Source organism: Rhinoderma darwinii, chromosome 6 (genome assembly GCF_050947455.1).
Source record: "Rhinoderma darwinii isolate aRhiDar2 chromosome 6, aRhiDar2.hap1, whole genome shotgun sequence".
In the NCBI taxonomy this organism is placed as follows: domain Eukaryota; kingdom Metazoa; phylum Chordata; class Amphibia; order Anura; family Rhinodermatidae; genus Rhinoderma; species Rhinoderma darwinii.
The window spans coordinates 76,062,958-76,085,576 of record NC_134692.1 but is presented as its reverse complement, the minus strand read 5'-3'; the positions used below and the strand labels follow the sequence as shown (position 1 = coordinate 76,085,576).

Below are 22,619 nucleotides of genomic sequence, written 5' to 3'. Positions count from 1 at the left end.
TTGTGCTCGTACAATACATAAATATACTGAATTATACTAACCACAGGAACTGCATCATAAAGAATCTTAGGATAAGATTCTCCTAACTTCTTTGTCTTTCTGTCCCAGCGGGCTCCATCAAGAAACAATCCATGAATATATACACCTTTGAAAAGATAAGAAGCATAGATATTTATACTATACTAGAAAATAAACTTATTACCAGGTATTTATAATAACTGTTTTAGTTGTTCGTGTTCAAATAAATAAACTTATGGTCCGCTCACTGCACATATTAATTCAGGACACCACAAATGTATTACATCGGTGCTTCGGATGAAAAATCCACGTCGGTAGTAGATAGCAATGCACAAAAGTAAGGTATTGTCCGGCACACAATCCAAGTAAAAACATAATTACTTTATTTCATCAAGTTAAAATAATAACTAAAAATTTTCCTGAAAAAGATGCTGACGCGTTTCGAACCTCATAGCTAGTTTTCCTATGGTGTGAGTCAGAATTTGAACGAGGTACATGGAAACACATTAGCAATTCTTAACCATTTCAGTGCTACAATAAGGTCTAATTGCATGAATACGCTGACTTAAATAATCATAGCATTGGCATGTGTCGAAACTATGAACACCGTGGTAATCACAAAAGTTAAGATAGATTTGCACATTTCTAGAAATACAAGATGATAGATGCATGCAGGTAACAAAGCATACCATAAGTGAATTGCAGAACCGTTAAACAATTAACAAATAGAAGAAACACATGCATATAATACTTCAGCTATCACAATAGAACTATATAAGACATCATGAAACATGAAGCGTGGACAAATCCATGTATATGGCGCAATCAATGAAAAATCAAAATATCATTAAAAAATATTAAAATTGTGCGTGTATTTACGTATGTGTATATACACTACCATTCAAAAGTTTAGGGTCACTTAGAAATTTCCTTATTTTTGAAAGAAAAGCACAGTTTTTTTCAATGAAGATAACATTAAATTAATCAGAAATACACTCTATACATTGTTAATGTGCTAAATGACTATTCTAGCTGCAAACGTCTGGTTTTTAATGCAATATCTACATAGGTGTATAGAGGCCCATTTCCAGCAACCATCACTCCAGTGTTCTAATGGTACATTGTGTTTGCTAACTGTGTTAGAAGGCTAATGGATGATTAGAAAACACTTGAAAACCCTTGTGCAATTATGTTAGCACAGCTGTAAACAGTTTTGCTGTTTAGAGGAGCTATAAAACTGGCCTTCCTTTGAGCTAGTTGAGAATCTGGAGCATTACATTTGTGGGTTCGATTAAACTCTCAAAATGGCTTGAAAAAGAGAGCTTTCATGTGAAACTCGACAGTCTATTCTTGTTCTTAGAAATGAAGGCTTTTCCATGCGAGAAATTGCCAAGAAACTGAAGATTTCCTACAACGGTGTGTACTACTACTTTCAGAGGACAGCACACACTGGCTCTAACCAGAGTAGAAAGAGAAGTGGGAGGCCCCGCTGCACAACTGAACAACAAGACAAGTACATTAGAGTCTCTAGTTTGAGAAATAGACGCCTCACAGGTCCTCAACTGGCAGCTTCATTAAATAGTACCCGCAAAACGGTAGTGTCAACGTCTACAGTGAAGAGGTGACTCCGAGATGCTGGCCTTCAAGGCAGAGTGGCAAAGAAAAAGCCATATCTGAGTCTGGCTAATAAAAGGAAAAGATTAATATGGGCAAAAGCACACAGACATTGGACAGAGGGAGATTGGAAAAAAGTGTTATGGACAGACGAATCGAAGTTTGAGGATCACACAGAAGAACATTTGTGAGACGCAGAACAACTGAAAAGATGCTGGAAGAGTGCCTAACGCCATCTGTCAAGCATGGTGGCGGTAATGTGATGGTCTGGGGTTGCTTTGGTGCTGGTAAAGTGGGAGATTTGTACAAGGTAAAAGGGATTTTGAATAAGGAAGGCTATCACTCCATTTTCATGGAAAACACAAAATTGTCTAGGTGACCCCAAACTTTTGAACGGTAGTGTATGTGTGTGTGTGTGTGTGTGTGTGTGTGTGTGTGTGTGTGTGTATATATATATTATATATATATATATATATAAACATTTATTTTTTTATGGTAAATAACAACATACACTATTAAAGAATGGCCAAAAATGTCCCAATGTCTAACATAAATAATAAGCTAGACAATTAATTTTCTAATAAATATACATCAAATCTGTTCTATAATTCAATCCCTTGGGAAAACGTGTATCCATTTTCAGAATCCACAAGGCTTCTCTATTTAGTAGCAGTTTTCCCCAATCCCCACCCCTTCTTGGTTTGTGTACCTTTTCTAAAGCTAAGGCTTGCAAATGAGTTGTGTCCCCTTGATGAATATGTAAAACGTGTTTTGAAACCCAGGAAACGTTGCGTTTTCTTGGGTTATGTTCACCCATCTGTTTCTTAAAAGCCCTCTTTTCTATGCTTCATGATGTCTCAAATAGTTCTATTGTGATAGCTGACAGCGGTAATCACAAAAGTTGCGGTAGTAGAAATACAAGATATGATATGACAGATGCATGGCAGGTAACAAAGCATACTAGAAGTGAATTGCAGAACAGTTAAACAATGAATAAATATAAGAAACACATGCACCGGTCGGGTAAGTAAGAACCTGTTGGTTCGAAATGTGAAAGCGTCTTTTTTTGGGGACATTTTTAGTTATTCTTTTAACTTGATGAAATAAAATAATTTTGTTTTTATTTGGATTGTGTGCCGGACAATACCTTACTTTTTTGCATTACGATCTACTACAGACATTCATTTTTCATCCAAAGCACCAATGGAATACAAGCATGATGTCCTGGATTAAAAAGTGTACGGTGAGCAGACCATCATTTTTTTGAACTATTGATTGGGTCGGTGGTCTTGTTTTATTTATCGCTAATGTATTCGTGGATATTGTCATTATATTTACATATCACAACGCTATAACATATTTGTGCTTCTTGTGCAATGCACATTTTTTTATAAGATAACATAGCTAAGTGCCTCTACACCAGATTGTCTGGATTTGAATTGGAACTTAACTCTGTTTTCTGACCATACTATTATTACAGTTATGGAATTGCTAGGAGAGCGATTCCCCAAAGGCTGCTTGAGACTGTTGGGAGAGAGCGTGCATATAAATCGGCAACCTCAAATCTGCCACAACATTGATCAACAAAGTCTAGGGCTACTCTATGGTATTCACCGGAGCCCATTGCAAGGCGGGATCGTTTTTTCTGCATAGAACCCAGGTTGTTTTAGCAGAGTTCAATGTTGGATAAGAGGTGCGATGCAGACAAACCTAAACAGGATAACCATACAGCCAGATGTTAAATAGAAAGTCCAAATCAATAAGCAAGTGGATACCATGTAAAGCATAGGTCATAGTGAGCTGGAAGCAGATAATCCAAATAAGCAAACAAGGGGTTAACGAGAGACAAGCTAGTGTCAGTATTCCAAGAAGTCCAAAAGTCGGAGGTATGGGGTTTAGTCAGAAGCTTATCAAGACACCATAAAGGTAAAGAAAATCACCAGCAAAGACTGAGTGGGAAGGACAGATATAAATATTAAACCAAATCTGATAGGCAGAAAGATAGAGAAAAGAGATATGCTCAAGGAAAAAACAGAAGCGCCCAGAAGCCAGAAAAGTAGTCATGGAGATCATTAAAGGAATAGGCGTTTCCTAACAATTACAAATGATGACAATCCTACTCTTTTGGATCTTACGCATGATCGAGACAAACTGGTATTTCAACAACTACATATTTGGTGGGATAGCACTACTTTACAAACTTATATAGACAAAGCAATAATACCTAGAGGCTTACAGCTTCATAAAATTCCAACTACCATCCATACTGATATCTTTGTGATCTAATAGAATAAACTTCTGTCTGAGTCTTCAATAAGATTGATGACACTCATTGTAAAGTACGAGAATGAAAAATTAAAGAAAATTGAATTCTCCATTAAAGATGCAAACATAACTATAGACCTACAGTAACCATTCCAATTTTTATGAATTACATCGTAATAAACAGAATATCAAAATTAGAAGATATTATCACCAGTACCAAACGCTCGAAGTTTGAGCGAGATCACAAAGATTACAATTCGGGCATGGTTTACTCTTGGCGGGAAAAACGCAGTGGTCCTGCATCTCCACATCCCATTCTTAAGAATAGAAAAAATTATAAAAAGAATTACAAAAAGAATGCACACAAGGTGAATTTTACCTTTTCTGAATATGAGTCTACGGATGGCATTACAGATTTTTCCGACTCTTTTGGTCTTATTAACTTTCAAAAAACCATCAAACAGTGTCCTACTAAGAAACCCAATACCCTTGCCATAGATCAAAATCAGGGCAGGCCTTTTTTAGGGTCCAGCTCAACCACAAAAAACGTACCAGAAAATCAGGCACCAAATATATATCGAGGGGGCAAAAGATATCCCATATGCAAAAAGAAAAACAAATGAATGAATTCACGGTATTATATATTCCTGTCACCATTCTCTCAAGTGACCAAATGAATGTCCTTAGGAAAGCTCTTAAGTTTGTTCCAGCTGGACGCTTCGATTTTTACCATACACTACTGGACATAAACAAATTCATCAGACTATTGACGGTGAAAAAAAATTTTTTGCCTTCTGATGATATGTCTATGACTCCTGATGAAAAAGATAAAACAATCATTAGGGGTGTACAGAATGAGTACACTGATCTTAATTTTATGGAATAACTTACAGCAGTAAGTTTACAATCTTTATAAGATGAACAAATGAGACCAGATTCTTTAATACAAAAACCTAAAGTTCGGAGTCTGACACACCAAAATAATTTAAAACAAAGATTTCTTTATTAAATACATCTTAAAAACAACATAAATAAAACAGAGATGATTTCCACAGAGTAGAAAGACAACCAGATAAATTGTATATAGTATATCCAAATATATGGGTAATGGGTGACACTGTTGGATTGCTACTTCTTTGAATGGATTGCTACTTCTCAGCAATTAAATACAGAAATGGACAAGTGGGAAAAGGGCATACAAGATATCAAGAGCCGTAAATTTCAGCGGGACTTAAATGATAAATTGACGAACAGGATGTATAAATGGCAATATTCCAAATTACAGAATAGGGTCACTAGTAGATCCCCGTCAGCATCCTCGGGCAGTTCAATCTCAGAATCCGAGGATAATGGGCAAAGAGGTAGAACACGTAGTGGTATAGACTATAGGAGACATAATATACCCAATCAAAGGGGTAGACAGAGATTCCGTACGGATGAACGACGCATACAACCGTATGGCTTTGATCCCCCTGGTAGACAAAGAGATGAAATAAGGCGCTTTCCAACATCTGATAACCAATGTATGAAGGTAATTAATTTATCGACTCATCAATTGTCTCCCACTGATATTGGGGTATTATCAATGGGGCTAACATTTGCACCCTCAAATCAATTTGATGCTTTTACAGCTATAAAGGATTTACACCTTTTTGCTAGAGGCCTGATATTTAAAAGGTGGTTTCATAGGAAGACGGATAACAACTTTACCACACCAGAGGAAATAGAGGTGTTGCAGTCTTTAGAACAACTATTGAAAGAACAGGAATCCCCTGAGACAGGTATGATCCCACAATCAATTAGGAAACGGTCGACAAAATACCCTCCTTTTACTATATGTCCAGCAATCGATTTATTTGTCAAATTAGTCACGCAGGATATGGAGAAAATGTCTAGCGGTATCAGACATGATAATCTGACGATTAATGAACGAACTAGTCTGAAGAAATTAAAGTCTCTTAATGATACTGTTTTCAAACCAGCGGATAAGGGGGGTAATATAGTGGTCTGGCCCAGAGACTTATATGAGAAGGCAGCATACCGTCAATTGAGAAACCCCACATGTTACAAAAAAATAACTTTTAATCCTCTATCTGCTTTCAGTATATCACTTCATCGTATACTAAGAGAGGCCCTTGACGTAGGCACCATCTCTACGGCCTTGATGGATTGCCTGGTGGTTCAGGATCCTAAAGTGTCAAGTTTATATTTATTACCAAAAATACACAAAAATCTCAACCTGCCACCAGGACGACCTATCATCTCTGGGAGAGGGAATGTTTGTGATAATGTGAGTAAATACATTGATGCAATTTTGAAACCAATAGTGGAGACTTTACCATCTTACCTCCGTGATTCGGCTGATCTCCTTAAAAAATTGGAAGGTGTTCAACTTGAACCCAACATGCTATTGGCAACATGTGACGTGGAGTCACTGTATACGAATATCCGTCACCAAGATGGCCTTCAGGCAGTGGCATATTTTCTAAGGATGACAGACAATGATCCGGCCAAATCACAGTTGGTCCTCACTTTATTGGAATTTGTGCTCACACACAATTTCTTCACCTTCAACGGATCGTTTTATCTCCAGCTCCAGGGAACGGCGATGGGGTCAGCTTGTGCTCCCTCGTACGCCAATTTGTTCCTGGGGCTGTGGGAGAGGGATCTTTTCCTGTCAGACCGTTTGTCATCGATGAGTAAGGTGGTCCTTTGGACCAGATTCATCGATGACATATTTATTATCTGGCAGGGCACCCAGGGGGAATTTGATTCCTTCATGGGTGAGTTGAATGTGAATGAGGCTAATATACGACTGACTTGGAAAACTAGCCCAACAGCCATCGATTTTTTGGATGTGCTGATTAAATGTGACAAACTGGCTGTATTCAAACAGATTTGCACAGAAAAGATACGTCGGTTAACTCCTATTTGCATGCTTCTTTTCGCATCCTCAACACATGATTCGATCTATTCCGATCGGGCAATTTTTGAGAATACGGAGATTATGTTCATCTGATGATGACTTTGAAAGACAAGCGACCATTCTCAAACAGCGTTTCTCCGATAGGGGCTACACCAGGAAATGCATTAATCGAGCGTACAATAGGGCATGCAGAGCTACACGGATTCAATTGCTTCATCCCACTACTAAGAAGATAAATGCTGACACTAAAATCAGGTATGTCACCACGTATCGTGATAGATGGGGTGAGATGCAGAAATGTTTGTCTAAATATTGGTCAGTTTTACAAACTGATGGTGTTTTTGCTGAGATATTGCCCGTAAAACTAGCATTTGCATCAAGAAGGGCTAGAAACCTTCGGGACACCTTGGTTCATAGCTATCACCAACCACAGTCAAACCAATATTTGGAGCATTCAAACCGAAATGGGGGTGCCAACCATGTGGGAGATGCATTGCATGCCTGAATATTGTTTGCAGTGATGAATTTGTGGATTCGTCAGGGCAATGTAAATACAAGATCACTTGGCCCATTAATTGCAATACAAAGGGAGTGATCTACTATGCATACTGTTCCTGTCCAAAAATTTATATTGGGCTCACGACCAGAGAATTGAAGATACGAACGAGAGAACATGTTATTGGCATTGAGGCAGCTAGGGGAATAGCGCTGGATAAAATTGATCTCTTGAAAACCCTACCACGACATTTTGCTCAGTATCACTATTATATAAATAATTTGTCTTGTTGCTGACTAGTTTGTTCTATTGATGTATGTATCAGAATATGTACATTATATAAATTGTAATATACCGTTGATATAATCCTATATTTGAACAGTGTCACCTATTACCCATATATTTGGATATACTATATACAATTTATCTGGTTGTCTTTCTACACTGTGGAAATCATCTCTGTTTTATTTATGTTGTTTTTAAGATGTATTTAATAAAGAAATCTTTGTTTTAAATTATTTTGGTGTGTCAGACTCCGAACTTTAGGTTTTCGCTATTAATCAGCGGGTTCACCGTTATTACCATGCTTCATTCCCCATAAGCTATTACGCAATAAGTCAGATTGTTGACTACAATAAATGTATCTGGGGAATATTTTTCGTGGTGTTCTTCATGTAGGTATACTAATACAGATTCTTTAATACAATCAGATATTGGACGTACTTCCATTCCGAACCCGTACTTTTATCTGATGAATTCCAGATCACCGGCTATAGAGAATTTTTAATTATTGGTGGAACAAGTTGTGAAAGAGGTATATACTAACAATTTACCCATTTCCCCAATCTTACTAAAACACGAGGATCTTGCCCTTAAACAATTACAAAAGATGAATAATATTGTCATACGTAACTTATACAAGGGACGTTCAGTTGTTATTCTTGATTCAGGACTTTACGAAAGAAGTAATGCAGATGCTCACTGATCTCATAACTTATCGTAGATTGTCATCTGATCCAACATCCATCTTTAAAGAAAATTTATCTCAGATCCTAAATGAGGGCATATCAATCCTTACAAATAAAGAGTTTGAGCACTATCCCATTGTCCAGATTTTTCACGCTTAACCAAAAACTCATAGATATCGGTTTCCCCCCACCTTTGAGACCTATTGTATTGGGCTTTGGATCGGTCACTGAAAGTCTGGGAGTTTGGCTCGATAGCCGATTACAACCACTTGTAAGGAGATTACCTAGGTATATTAAGGACCATAAAGAAATATTGAAAATTATGGACAAAATGTCTTGGCAACAGGGAAATGTGTGGGTGACATGTGATATAACTGCGCTTACACCTCTATACCACATGACAAAGCAGTGTTGGCACTTGAGGATCATCTAAAAAAGAAATATACGACATATGATGATGCACTACTTTATTTTCATGGCTATTGCCTTTCTGCTGAAACATAATTATTTTTCATTTAATGGTAATTTCGTTTTGCAGTGTGTAAGCTGTTCTATTCAAGCTAAATTTTCCCCGTCACTAGCCAACATTTATGTTGCCTGGTGGGAGGAAAGATTTATATACACTGTATCGAACCTTTTTATGTCCAACATCCTCTAGTATGGGCGTTACATAGACAAAATTTTAAGAGTTTGTAATGGTCCTGAGACGCATTAAATACATTAAAAAGTATTTACATGTTCTGCATAAAGATAACTACTTAAAACGAATTCTTATCACAGGCTGCAGATTTGTGGCCAAAAATTCAACCATAGTGGGAAATTTACACTCCCTAGTGATTTTTCTAAGATACACATTAAACATAATCCATCCTGGCTTACTGTAAAATGTTCTTACAAATGTGCCAACCCACGATGTGGGTTATGTTCTTTTAAAAGTAATACGTCCACAATTCAGTCATATCCTAATAATCAACAGTACCATATAGGCTCCTCTATGAACTGTAATACCACCATCAGATTTTAGGTGCGCACGCGCCGTACGTACTTTTATGATGTCTATGCTTAAGGGCATGATTTCCGGCGCTTGTTTTAGCACTGGTGCGCATGCGCGGCGGGGCAATATGGCGCCTGCAAGCACGAGTGCAGCTCCCTTCCTTTGTTTACATCCCTGGACTTCTGCAGCATGGTAGGCGGATATCCTCTTTTGTGATTATAATACTCAGAGGCTGTGCATACTGTGCATCCATTGGATGTTGCTATAATCCCTTCCCCTTGTGTTCTATACTTAAAGTGACCATTATTCCATCATGTCAGTACCCCTTGAGAAAGCTGACGGCGAAACGCGCGTTGGGGGCGGTCTGTGTGGAGATATCTCGTTTGTGGTCCATCATGCAATCCACGTGCAGTTCTCTTAGACCAAAAAATGGCCCTATTTAATGGGCTATCTGTGCATAGGTGGGCACAATTTTGTGCTTTCTGGCCAGGTGTATAATACATCTAGAACCTTTTTTTGTTCTTTAGTTTAATTATTTGGCTTATGATATATCCTTTTGGATAGAGATTTCTGTACTATACCACATCACATGATGTTCATATTGTGTTAGCATATAACTGGGACTATTTACGCTGTTTCTCCACACTCTCCTTTTTAATTGTGTGTAGAGCAGGGTCCTCACTCTCCAGGTTTGAATTGTAAATGAACTTTGTCACTATGTAATGTCTGATATTGTTTGTTTCATGTCCCCTTTAAATTGTAAAGTGCTGCGTAATATGTTGGCGCTATATAAATAAAGATTATTATTATTGTTATTATCTTTGTGATGGCCAATATGCTGTTATGTGCAATATAATAAAGTTTATTTTTTATTGTCATGGTACGTAATTTGTGCTATGTGTCGCTTATTTTCTGGATATACTAGCTGTCTTCACAGTCTTCTATAGGTATTGAGTTCTGTCTTGCGATCTGTGTGGACGCATTATTTTTTTGGCGAATGCCAATGGTCTATAATTGTATAGGTATTCATCATTTGTAATACCACCATGTAGTATATATGGTCCAGTGCAGTGCGTGCAAGCTACAATATATAGGATGCTGTACAAGGGCTTTTAAGAAACAGATAAATGAACATTTGGCGGACATACACTACCGTTCAAAAGTTTGGGGTCATCCAGACAATTTTGTGTTTTCCATGAAAACTCACACTTATATTTATCAAATGAGTTGCAAAATGACTAGAAAATATAGTCAAGACATTGACAAGGTTAGAAATAATGATTTTTATTTGAAATAATAATTTTTTCCTTCAAACTTTGCTTTCGTCAAAGAATGCTCCATTTGCAGCAATTACAGCATTGCAGACCTTTGGCATTCTAGCTGTTAATTTGCTGAGGTAATCGGGAGAAATTTCACCCCATGCTTCCAGAAGCCCCTCCCACAAGTTGGATTGGCTTGATGGGCACTTCTTGCGTACCATACGGTCAAGCTGCTCCCACAACAGCTCTATGGGGTTGAGATCTGGTGACTGCGCTGGCCACTCCATTACAGATAGAATACCAGCTGCCTGCTTCTTCCTTAAATAGTTCTTGCAGAATTTGGAGGTGTGCTTTGGAAATTGGCTCCAATCAAGCGCTGTCCATAGGGTATGGCATGGCGTTGCAAAATGGAGTGATAGCCTTCCTTATTCAAAATCCCTTTTACCTTGTACAAATCTCCCACTTTACCAGCACCAAAGCAACCCCAGACCATCACATTACCTCCACCATGCTTGACAGATGGCGTCCGGCACTCTTCCAGCATCTTTTCAGTTGTTCTGCGTCTCACAAATGTTCTTCTGTGTGATCCAAACACCTCAAACTTCGATTCGTCTGTCCATAACCCTTTTTTCCAATCTTCCTCTGTCCAATGTCTGTGTACTTTTGCCCATATTAATCTTTTCCTTTTATTAGCCAGACTCAGATATGGCTTTTTCTTTGCCACTCTGCCCTGAAGGCACTGTAGACATTGACACTGGTGTTTTGCGGGTACTATTTAATGAAGCTGCCAGTTGAGGACCTGTGAGGCGTTTATTTCTCAAACTAGAGACTCTAATGTACTTGTCTTGTTGCTCAGTTGTGCAGCGGGGCCTCCCACTTCTCTTTCTACTCTGGTTAGAGCCTGTTTGTGCTGTCCTCTGAAGGGAGTAGTACACACCGTTGTAGGAAATCTTTAGTTGCTTGGCAATTTCTTGCATGGAATAGCCTTAATTTCTAAGAACAAGAATAGACTGTCGAGTTTCACATGAAAGCTCTCTTTTTCTAGCCATTTTGAGAGTTTAATCGAACCCACAAATGTAATGCTCCAGATTCTCAACTAGCTCAAAGGAAGGTCAGTTTTATAGCTCCTCTAAACAGCAAAACTGTTTACAGCGGTGCTAACATAATTGCACAAGGGTTTTCAAGTGTTTTCTAATCATCCATTAGCCTTCTAACACAGTTAGCAAACACAATGTACCATTAGAACACTGGAGTGATGGTTGCTGGAAATGGGCCTCTATACACCTATGTAGATATTGCATTAAAAACCAGACGTTTGCAGCTAGAATAGTCATTTAGCACATTAACAATGTATAGAGTGTATTTCTGATTAATTTAATGTTATCTTCTGTAATGATGGGGGTAGGGAAACAGACAAGTGAGCCCTAATCTACCCACCACTCAGTCCCTGCCTACTTGCAACGACCCGCCCTAGGCGACGGGGTACAACTGGGCGACGGTCCCTACGCTCAGTAAGTGCACGACAGACAGACAGACAAGGGTACACAAAGCTAAGGGAAATGGGGCAGTTGCCCACGGCAACACCGTGAGCAACAAGAGTGGTGAACGAGCCGAGTCAAACCAGGAGTGTACGAGGTACAAAATGCTGAGCAGGAGATTAGTGAACAAGCAGAGTCAAACCAGGAGTGTACGAGGTACCAAACGCAGAGCAGGAGAGTAGTCAGTAAGCCAGAGTCAGAATGAAGCAGGGTCAAATAGTTCAGAAGCTGCAGCAGGGCCAGGAAACCACACGAGAAGAATCACAAGCAAGGAGAAACAGGAAAGGCAGGTATAAATAGACAGAGGGCGGGAGCTAGCTCCATCTGGCCAGGCTGTGATAGGCTCTCCCACTCCTAAGCCTGCCATCCTGAGTGGTGGAAGATGGAGTCAGTCTCACAGACATAGAAGCAGGTGCAGACTGATTACCTATGGGCGTATACACAGAAGCTGTGCCTGGCAGATCCTTTACATCTTCATTGAAAAAAACTGTGCTTTTCTTGCAAAAATAAGGAAATTTCTAAGTGACCCTAAACTTTTGAACGGTAGTGAATATTATACTACTTTTGCAAAGAAAAATCTAATTCTTTAAATAAAAATTGTTTTGTTCCACCACATTCTGAGAGCCGTAACTTTTTTATTTTTCGGTTGATTGAGCAGTGAGAGGTCTTGGTTTTTTGCGGGACGAGCTGTAGTTTTTATTGGTACCATATTTTTGTACATAAATAGTGATCCTAAAGTTGTAGTTAATTTTTTTTTGAGAGCTATTGTGACAAAAAAAACAGTGATTTTTGCAGTTTAAATTATTTACGTTTTTTACGGTGTTCACCGTGCGAGTTAAATAATGATATATTGTAATAGTTCGGCCTTTTACAGACGTAGCGATACCAATTTTGTTTATTTTTTTACATTACTTTAGAAGAAAAATGGGAAAATGTGGGTTTTTTAACTTTAAACTTTTTTCTTTCCCACTACTAATAACTCTAATTCTTCTACACATTTTATTAGTCCCCTTAGGGGACTTGAACCAGCGATCATTGGATCACTGGTACAATATACTGCAATACTAATGTATTGCAGTATATTGTTATTTTTACAGGCTTCTGTAACTTCACAATCGCTGTTCCTGTCCGTTAGTCCCGGGTGTCAGCTGTAATACACAGCTGACACCCGCGGCGTATGGAGTGGGCTCAGCACGTGAGCCAGCTCCATACATCAACCCCAGCACCATGACGTGCTATTAAGTCATAGTGCGCAAAGGGGTTAATGCACAGTGGATGGTATGAATATTGCAATTTTCCACTAGTATGCCATTTTAGTGCATAATATGTCGTGCCCAGTTTGTGTCACTGAATACAAATACCTCATAAAACCTTAAGCGGGTTCTCTCGGGTATGGCGATGCCATATATGTGGGCGCAAACTGCTGTTTGGGCACGCTGCAGGGCTCGGAAGGAGGGGCGCCATTTTGCTTTTGGAGTCAAGGTTTTGCTTGGTAGTAGTTCTGTTTGGGGTTTTGCTGGTATTTCAGTTTATAATGTGGGGGCATATGTAATCTGTGCGGAGTACATCAGGGCATAATAAGAGGGTATAATAATTCGGTAAATAAATAAAAATTCATACATGTGTAGCCGGGGCCGCACTGATAAATGGCGCCCGATCATATCCACTTTTGAAACACTCTGCAGATTTTGAATCACCATATTCTGAGAGCCAGAACTTTTATTTTTTCACTACCAAAGCCGTGTGAGGGCTTATTTGTTGCGGGACAATCTGTAGTTTTCATTGGTACCATTTTGGGGTAGATGCGATTTTTTTGATCACTTTTTATTGCATTTTTTTGCAAGCCGGGTGACCAAAAACAAGCAATTCTGACAATGTTTTTTAGTTTATTTTTTGCAGCGTTCACCGTGTGCTATAAATGACAGTTTTACTTTATTTTGTTGGTCAGTACAATTACGGCGATACCATATGTATATAGGTTTTTTTATGTTTTGCAGCGTTTGCGCAATAAAATCACTTATTTATAAAATAATTTCTTTTCTGTGTCACCATATTCTGAGAGCCGTAACTTTATTTTTTTGTCAAAAAAGCTGTGTAAGGGCTTGTTTTTTGCGGGACGGGTTGTAGTTTTTATCGGTACTATTTTCGGGTACATGCGACTTTTTGATCACTTTTTATTCTCAATTTTGGGAGGGGTGGTGACCAAAAAATAGCGATTCTGGTGTAGTTTTTTCATTGATTTTTTTTGGGGTGTTCATCGTGCGGGAAAAAGAACATAGTTTTATAGTTTGGGTCGTTACAAATGCGGCGATACCAAATATGTGTACTTTTTTTAATGTGTTCATTTTTTTCCTATAATGAAAGTCTTATTATAGGAAAAAAAATCATTTTTTGTTTATATAACTTATAACTTTTATTTTTACACTTTTATTACTTTTTTTTTACTTGTCCCACTAGGGGACATTTAGACTTGCAGCTTTGATCGCTGCTAGAGTACATTACACTACCTACGTAGTGTAATGTATTCTAACGGTCATTGTGACGTGACAGTGACCTGACAGGAAGGCTTGTAGGACCGGCCGGAGGCTTCTCCTCTGAGGCTTCCGTATATGGCAACCCGGAGGTCATTGTCTGGCCTCCGATTGCTACGACAAGCATTGGCAACCCCCACAATCACTTCGTGGGGGCTGCCGATGTGCTCCAAACACCTTAAATGCAGCGAACGCAATCTGTCGCCGCATTTATGTGGTTAATTGCCTAAATCAGCGGTGATGGTCTGCTGACCGGCAAGACTGGAGTGTCAGCTGTCGGGGACAGCTGACCTCCCAGTTCCTGGACACTGTCCGTTAAGACAGTGTGCGCCGGGAACTACTCCGCAACTGTACATCCTGATGCGGGAAGCAAGCCCTCTGCAGGACGTACAGTTGCGTCGCAGAGCGTGAAGAGGTTAAGAAGGCCAATTTCCCTAGGATGAGGGCTGCAATTCAGGATATAGACTGGGAAGAACTAATGTCAAATAATGGCACAAATGATAAATGGGAGATCTTTGTATAATTATAGTGCAACATTTATTCCTATAGGTAACAATTATAAACGACTAAAATTAAACCCCACATGGCTTACACCTTCTGTAAAAAAGGCAATATATGACAAAAAAGGGACATTTAAAAAATACAAATCTGAGGGTACAGCTGTAGCCTTTGTAAAATATAAGAGCTTAATAAAATCTGTAAAAACGTAATAAAATTAGCAAAAATACAAAATGAAAAGCAGGTGGCCAAGGATAGTAAAAGAAATCCCCAAAAATTCTTCAAGTATATAAATGCAAAAAAGCCAATGTCTGAACATGTAGGACCCTTAGATAGTGGTAATGGAGAGTTGGTCACAGGGGATCAAGAGAAGGCAGAGTAACTAAATGGGTTCTTTAGCTCTGTATATACAACTGAAGAAAGAGCAGCTGATGTAGTTTGTGCTGTTAATACATCAATTAATATACAGAATTGGCTGAATGTAGATATGGTCTAAGCTAAGTTAAATAAAATTAATGTGCACAAGGCCCCGGGACCAGATTAGTTACACCCTAGAGTTCTTAAATAGCTTAGTTTAGTTATTTCTCTCCCCCTCTTCATAATATTTAGAGATTCTCTAGTGACTGGTATAGTGCCAAGGGACTGGCGCAAGGCAAATGTGGTGTCTATTTTGAAAAAGGGCTCTAGGTCTTCCCCAGGTAATTGTAGACCATTTAGCTGAACATCCATTGTGGGAAGAATGTTTAATGGGCTATTGAGGGACTATATACTGGATTATGTGACAAAAAATTGTATTATAAGTGACAGCCAACACGGTTTTACTAAGGACAGAAGTTGTCAAACCTACCTGATTTGTTTTAATGAAGATCTGAGCAGAAGCCTAGACAGAGGCTTATTTTTTGGACTTTTGCAAAGACATTTGACACTGTCCCTCATAGACATCTAATGGGTAAATTAAGGACTATAGGTTTAGAAAGTATAGTTTTTAATTGGATTGAGAATTGGCTCAAGGACCGTATCCAGAGAGTTGTGGTCAATGATTCCTACTCTGAATGGTCCCCAGTTATAAGTGGTGTACCCCAGGGTTCAGTGCTGGGACCACTATTATTCAACTTATTTATTAATGATAAAGAGGATGAGATTAATAGCACTATTTCTATTTTTGCAGATGACACCAAGCTATGTAGTATTGTTCAGTCTATAGAAGATGTTCGTAAATTACAATCTGATTTGAACACACTAAGTGTTTGGGCATCCACTTGGCATATGAGGTTTAACCGGTTAAGGACTAGGCTGTTTTACAGCTAAATGACAAGAGCAAATTTCACAATTTTGCTATGCGCTTCTTTAGATGACTATAACTCAGCAGGTGAATAAAGTTCATCTTTGAATTTTACACTCTTTTTAAAGGACAGATAGGGCTTTGTTTTAGTGGCATTTGTCAGTATATATCATTTTTTTTTTTTTCTCTAAAGTGGGCAAAATTGGAAAAAAATGCAAGAATTTAACAATTGCGTCGGTTTATGCTAGCATTTTTCACACACGGTATGAACCACGGCCAAAATTAATCTCCTTTCACATTCTTCCACTTCTCCCGTGCATGGGGATACCAAATATGTGAGCCTTATTCACTGTGCGGGCATGTGCCAGGGCTTGGCATAAAAGGAGGCTTTTTGGCCTTTTCGGTCCAGGAATTTTGCATTTGATTTTAGAGCCGCATACTGTTTTCTGGGGGGCCTAATGCTGCTGAAACATTAGAAACACCCCATAAATGACTTCATTCACACAAGTAGACCCCACAAGGTTTCCTTCAAGGGGTTTATCATATTTTTAGCAAGTCCAGTTTTCTTCTGAAAGTTTCTTGAATAAGATGGAACAAAATAAAATCAGCACTTTTTTAGCAAATGCGTCAGTTTAGGCTAGTATTTTTCACACACGGTATAGACCACGGCCAAAATTCATCTCCTTTCACGTTCTTCCACTTCTCCCGTGCATGGGGATACCAAATATGTGTGCCTTATTCGCTGTGCGGGCATGTGCCAGGGCTTGGCATAAAAGGAGGCTTTTTGGCCTTTTCGGTCCAGGAATTTTGCATTTGATTTTAGAGCCGCATACTGTTTTCTGGGGGGCCTAATGCTGCTGAAAGATTAGAATCACCCCATAAATGACTTCATTCACACAAGTAGACCCCACAAGGTTTCCTTCAAGGGGTTTATCATATTTTTAGCAAGTCCAGTTTTCTTCTGAAAGTTTCTTGAATAAGATGGAACAAAATAAAATTACCTTTTTTTTTTAACAAATGCGTCAGTTTATGCTAGCTTTTTCACACACAAAATGGACCACGGACAAAATTCATCGCATTTCACATTCTTCCACTTCTCCCGTGCATGGGGATACCAAATATGTGTGCTTTATTCACGGGCATGTGCCAGGGCTTGGCATAAAAGGAGGCTTTTTGGCCTTTTCGGTCCAGGAATTCTGCACTTGATTTTAGAGCCGCATACTGTTTTCTGGGGGGCCTAATGCTGCTGAAACATTAGAAACACCCCATAAACGACTTCATTCACACAAGTAGACCCCACAAGGTTTCCTTCAAGGGGTTTATCATATTTTTAGACAGTCCAGTTTTCTTCTGAAAGTTTCTTGAATAAGATGGATCAAAATAAAATTAGCAATTTTTTAGCAAATGCGTCAGTTTATACCAGCATTTTTCACACACGGCTTAGACCACGGTCAAAATTAATCTCCGTTCACATTCTGCCACTTCTCCCGTGCACGGGGATACCAAATATGTGGCCTTATTTATCACATAGAGATGTAGGAGGGCGGAGGATAGAAGAAGATTATTTCACAAATCGCTTTTTTTCAAAGCTGGTTTTACAAAACTCAACAGAGTTTCTATAACACTTCCAAAATATCTGCTCTTGAAGCAGAAATCCCAAAATATTCATCTAGGGGTATAATGGGAATTTATTTTTTGGGGTTTTCTAAAATAAGAAATTTCAGGTTAATGCAAATGGAGCTCTCCAGCAGATGAACTTTAGAAAACATCAAACATGACATCCACCCCCTACCCATTCCCTCCCTCACCCTGGGAGTAAAATCAGGGGAAAAATAAAAACGTAATGTAGGGCAAATATATTTTCAACAAATTAACTAAAATCTAATAATTCAGAACAGTGTGGTATTTTTTAAAACATGGCTCAATGCACAGGCCTGGTTGCGAGGGACATGAGGGACAGAAATATCGGGAATCTTTGCGGTGCCCGTCTTTTCTGCAGACGCGGCACTTTTTCTGGGGGTTGCTTCTGGTTGCTGTTGGGGGAATCCGACTGATGAAGTGTCTTTCAGTCAGTCGCGTGACATCCTCAGACTGGGGGCATTCTCGGGTGTCCTGAACATCAAAAATGAGGCCTTCAATAATTTTCTCCTGGAAATCCAGGTATGTGTCTCTGCCTCTGTTTTTTTTGTAGAGCACAAATGAGTTGTGGATGGCCACCTGTAACAAATAAATGGCCACCTTTTTGTACCAGGTTTTAGTTTTGCGTTTTACTAAATAGGGCTGTAAAACCTGGTCGCTTAAATCCACCCCCCCCATGTACTTGTTATATTCGGACACGCTCACTGGTTTGTGCTTGTCCGATGTTGCCCCTCTTTCCCTCACTGCCACTGTTCCTGCGGTATGAATCGTGCTTAGCACATACACATCTTTGCGATCCCTGAACTTGACCGCCAGCAATTCTTCAGATGCATAAGCACAGGAGTCCCCCTTTACCATGCGCTTCCCCACTAATTGCTGTGGAAAACCAATTCTGTTTTTGCGCATGGTACCACATGCCCCAGTCCTTGCAGCATGCAAATGCCTAAACAGGGGTACACTCGAATAAAAATGATCACAGTACAGGTGGTACCCCTTGTGAAGCAGAGGCTGCATTATCTCCCACACAATCTTACTGCTGGTGGAAAGATCAGGGGGGCATCCAGGAACATTTATTGTGCGGTCCCGCCCTTCATAAATCCTGAAGGCGGTGGTATATCCTGACCCGCTTTCACACAATTTGTAGAGCTTAACGCCATATCTTGCCCTTTTGGAAGGTAGATATTGGCGAAAGCTAAGTCTGCCATGAAAGTTGAGGAGGGATTCGTCCACACTTACATTCTGCTCAGGGGTGTAGAGTTGCAGAAATAAATTATTCAGGGAATTTATTAGCGGTCTTATTTTGAACAACCGATCCCGGTTTGCATCGGTACTTGGGGGGGCCTGTGCGTTGTCATTGAAGTGGAGGAACCTCATTATTGTCTCATAACGAGACCTGGGCATTACTGCAGAATATACTGGGGTGGCTTGGGCGGGTCTTGTTGACCAGTAAGACCTAATGGAGGGCTTTTTGACAATACCCATATTTAGGGTGAGCCCCAAAAAAAATTTTAATTCCTGCAAATTGGTGGACGTCCAATCTCTGGCATGGGTGGATGAAGGTTTCTGCCTTATATATTGCGTGGCATATAAATTTGTTTCGTGGACAATCTGATTTAGGATGTCGTCCGTTATAAATAAATGGAAGTAATCCATTTGGACAAAATTTGTATTGTCCACGGTTATGCCAGGAGTGGGCGTAAATCCGTGGATTCTAGGCCCAAAAGATGGGGCAGGTGCCCATACAAGAGCCTGGACTGGAGGGACCAGGCTGTCCCGTGCTACAGCGCTACTTGGCCCTGCGCTTTCATGTTCTGCAGTTTCGACTGCATCAGGGACAACGTCCCCTGAAGATGAACCTGAAGTGACGCTGTCATCGTCACTACCTAAAACAGGTTCCATCTCGGACGCCATCTCTGATGCGGTCTCCGACTCAGACCACAGCATGGCGTATGCCTCCTCGGCGCTAAACAACTTCCTCGCCATAACGTAACTAACACTAACACTAACTAAACAAATTTTTTTTTTTTTTTTTTATAAAACACACAAACTAACTGCTATATATATCTACACTACCGCTAACAAAAAAATAAACCGCTATTGCTATATATATTATATATATGTGGATATATATATAATTATATACTCCCTACCTGCCTATTCTAATAGAATAAAAGAAAGAAAGGTAGATAGATAGAAAAAAAGATAGATGGATAGATAGATTGTATAGATAGATAGAAATCTATCTATACAGAGAATGTTTTAGTGTAACTGTATTTTTTTTCTCTGTATTCTTCTGGCAGCAATTCTCCCGAGTCTCTTCTTCTCCTCAAACTGAAACAATGTTTGAGGAGAAGAAAAGAGGCAGGAGATTTACTGCCAGAAAAGTCAAAATAAAACAAATGTGGTCGCTGTGATAGGTTTTCACAGCGACCACATGATCAGGGACCATCAGATTGGTCCCTGATACTCTGCCCAGTGGCCAGAGCTGTTGGTAACAGCGAGGGCACAGGGCTGTGTGCACGCGATCGCGTGCACACTGTTTTCTATGCAGAAATGCATGTGATCGCTGTGATTGGTTGTCACAGCGATCACATGTTCAGGGGCCAAAAGATTGACCCCTGACATTCTGCCCAGTGCCCATGGCTGTTAGCAACAGCCAGGGCATAGAGCTGTGTGCACGCGATCGCGCGTGCACAGTCTCTGAAGTGCGGCCGTATATATACTATACGCCGGACTTTAGAGACCCTGACCGCTGGCCGTATATTTACGGCCAGCGGTCGGGAACCTGTTAATGTAGATAAATGTAAAGTTATGCATCTTGGTACCAACAATCTACATGTATCATATGTCCTAGGGGGAGCTATACTGGGAGAATCACTTGTTGAGAAGGATATGGGTGTACTTTTAGATCATAAACTAAATAACAGCATGCAATTTCAATCAGCTGCTTCAAAGGCCAGCAAGATATTCTCGTGTATTAACAGAAGCATGGACTCGCGGGACAGGGATATAATATTACCACTTTACAAAGCATTAGTGAGGCCTCATCTAGAATATGCAGTTCAGTTCTGGGCTTCAGTTCATAGAAAGGATGCCCTGGAGTTGGAAAAACTACAAAGAAGAGCAATGAAGCTAATAAGGGGCTTGGAGAATCAAAGTTATGAGGAAAGATTAAAAGAACTGAACCTATTTAGCCTTGAAAAGAGACGACTAAGTGGGAAAAGATTAACTTACATAAATATATGAATGGCACATACAAAAAATATGGTGAAATCCTGTTCCATGTAAAACCCCCTCAAAAAACAAGGGGGCACTTTATCCGTCTGGAGAAAAAAAAGGTTCACTCTCCAGAGGCTACAAGTCTTTTTTTATTGTGAGAACTGTGAATCTGTGGAATAGTCTACCGCAGGAGCTGGTCACAGCAGGGACAGTAGATGGCTTTAAAAAAGGCTTAGATAATTTCCTAGAACGAAAAAATATCAGCTCCTATGTCAATGTGTAGAAATTTTTCCCTGCCCTTTTCCCATCCCTTGGTTGAACTTGATGGACATGTGTCTTTTTTCAACCTTACTAACTATGTAACTATGTGTCGGGCGTGCCCCTTTTTCTCAGCCATGTGGCCGGGCCCCTGACGGCAATAACAGTAGTACTGCCCTGATGGCAGCACTGTTCAAACGCGTAAGCGTCTTTTCCTGGAAAATTTTTATTTTATTCTTTTAACTTGATGAAATAAAGTAATTTTGTTTTTACTTGGATCATGTTTCGGACAATACCTTACTTTTGTGTATAGTTGTTCGTGTACCATTATAAATATAACTATACATTTTTGTCTTTAGTATCATCTCTATATAGAAGACTTGAAAGTCCACAATATGTGTAACAATAAATTTGTCTCTTACGCGTCTTCCCCATAAGAATCTTTTGCAGCACATAAATTATAGAATTTATTACTATTCCATGGTTATCTGTGTATCTGTATTTAAGAATATGAATAATGCCTAAAGTGAATAGCCATCTTTTAATACCATGTTGTTTTTAGGTCCAAAATTCTGTTCTGAATAATTTTTTGTATTCATTTTTCTGATACAGAGCTCCAAATCCCCTACATAGCATTTGAGGTAAGTAAATGAAAGATCTCTGTCTGCCTGCAGACACCAATAGAGGGAGCTTAATAAATGACTAAATACTGTTTTATTAAAGGAACAGTGTCGCCACAAATTTTTTTTTTATATCAGTTTGATGTTAGTGTTTTATTAAAAACGTTTGTATTTATTTGTGTGTTTGTGTGTTACTTTTTTTTATTTTTACACTTTTTCTTCCCTATGGGGGCTGCCATTTTTTTTTCCATTTCTGTATGTGTCGATTAACGACACATACAGACATGGAATACGGCAGCTCCAGTCCCATAGGGACTGCGAACGGGGCCCGTTCCATCCACTATGGTGTACGCCGTCTGTGTGGGAACGGCGCATGCGCCGCTCCCACACAGTCCAATTTGAAATGCGCGCCGTCCGGCGCCATTTTCCTGTGGACCGGAAGTAGCGGCCGGACAGTAAGATTACTACTTCCGGTCGCGGCTTCCGGACTTGTGC

At 39.5% G+C, this 22,619-nt stretch overlaps 1 protein-coding gene across 1 annotated transcript in view; it reads right to left on the bottom strand.

Moving 5' to 3' along the window:
* DNAH7 (dynein axonemal heavy chain 7) overlaps positions 1 to 22,619 on the bottom strand; it is a 533,102-nt gene that overhangs the window by 12,154 nt on the left and 498,329 nt on the right. The window contains exon 63 of the mRNA XM_075829965.1: positions 42 to 145. Within this exon, the coding sequence (XP_075686080.1) occupies positions 42 to 145 (104 nt within the window). The remainder of the gene's footprint in view (positions 1 to 41; positions 146 to 22,619) is intronic.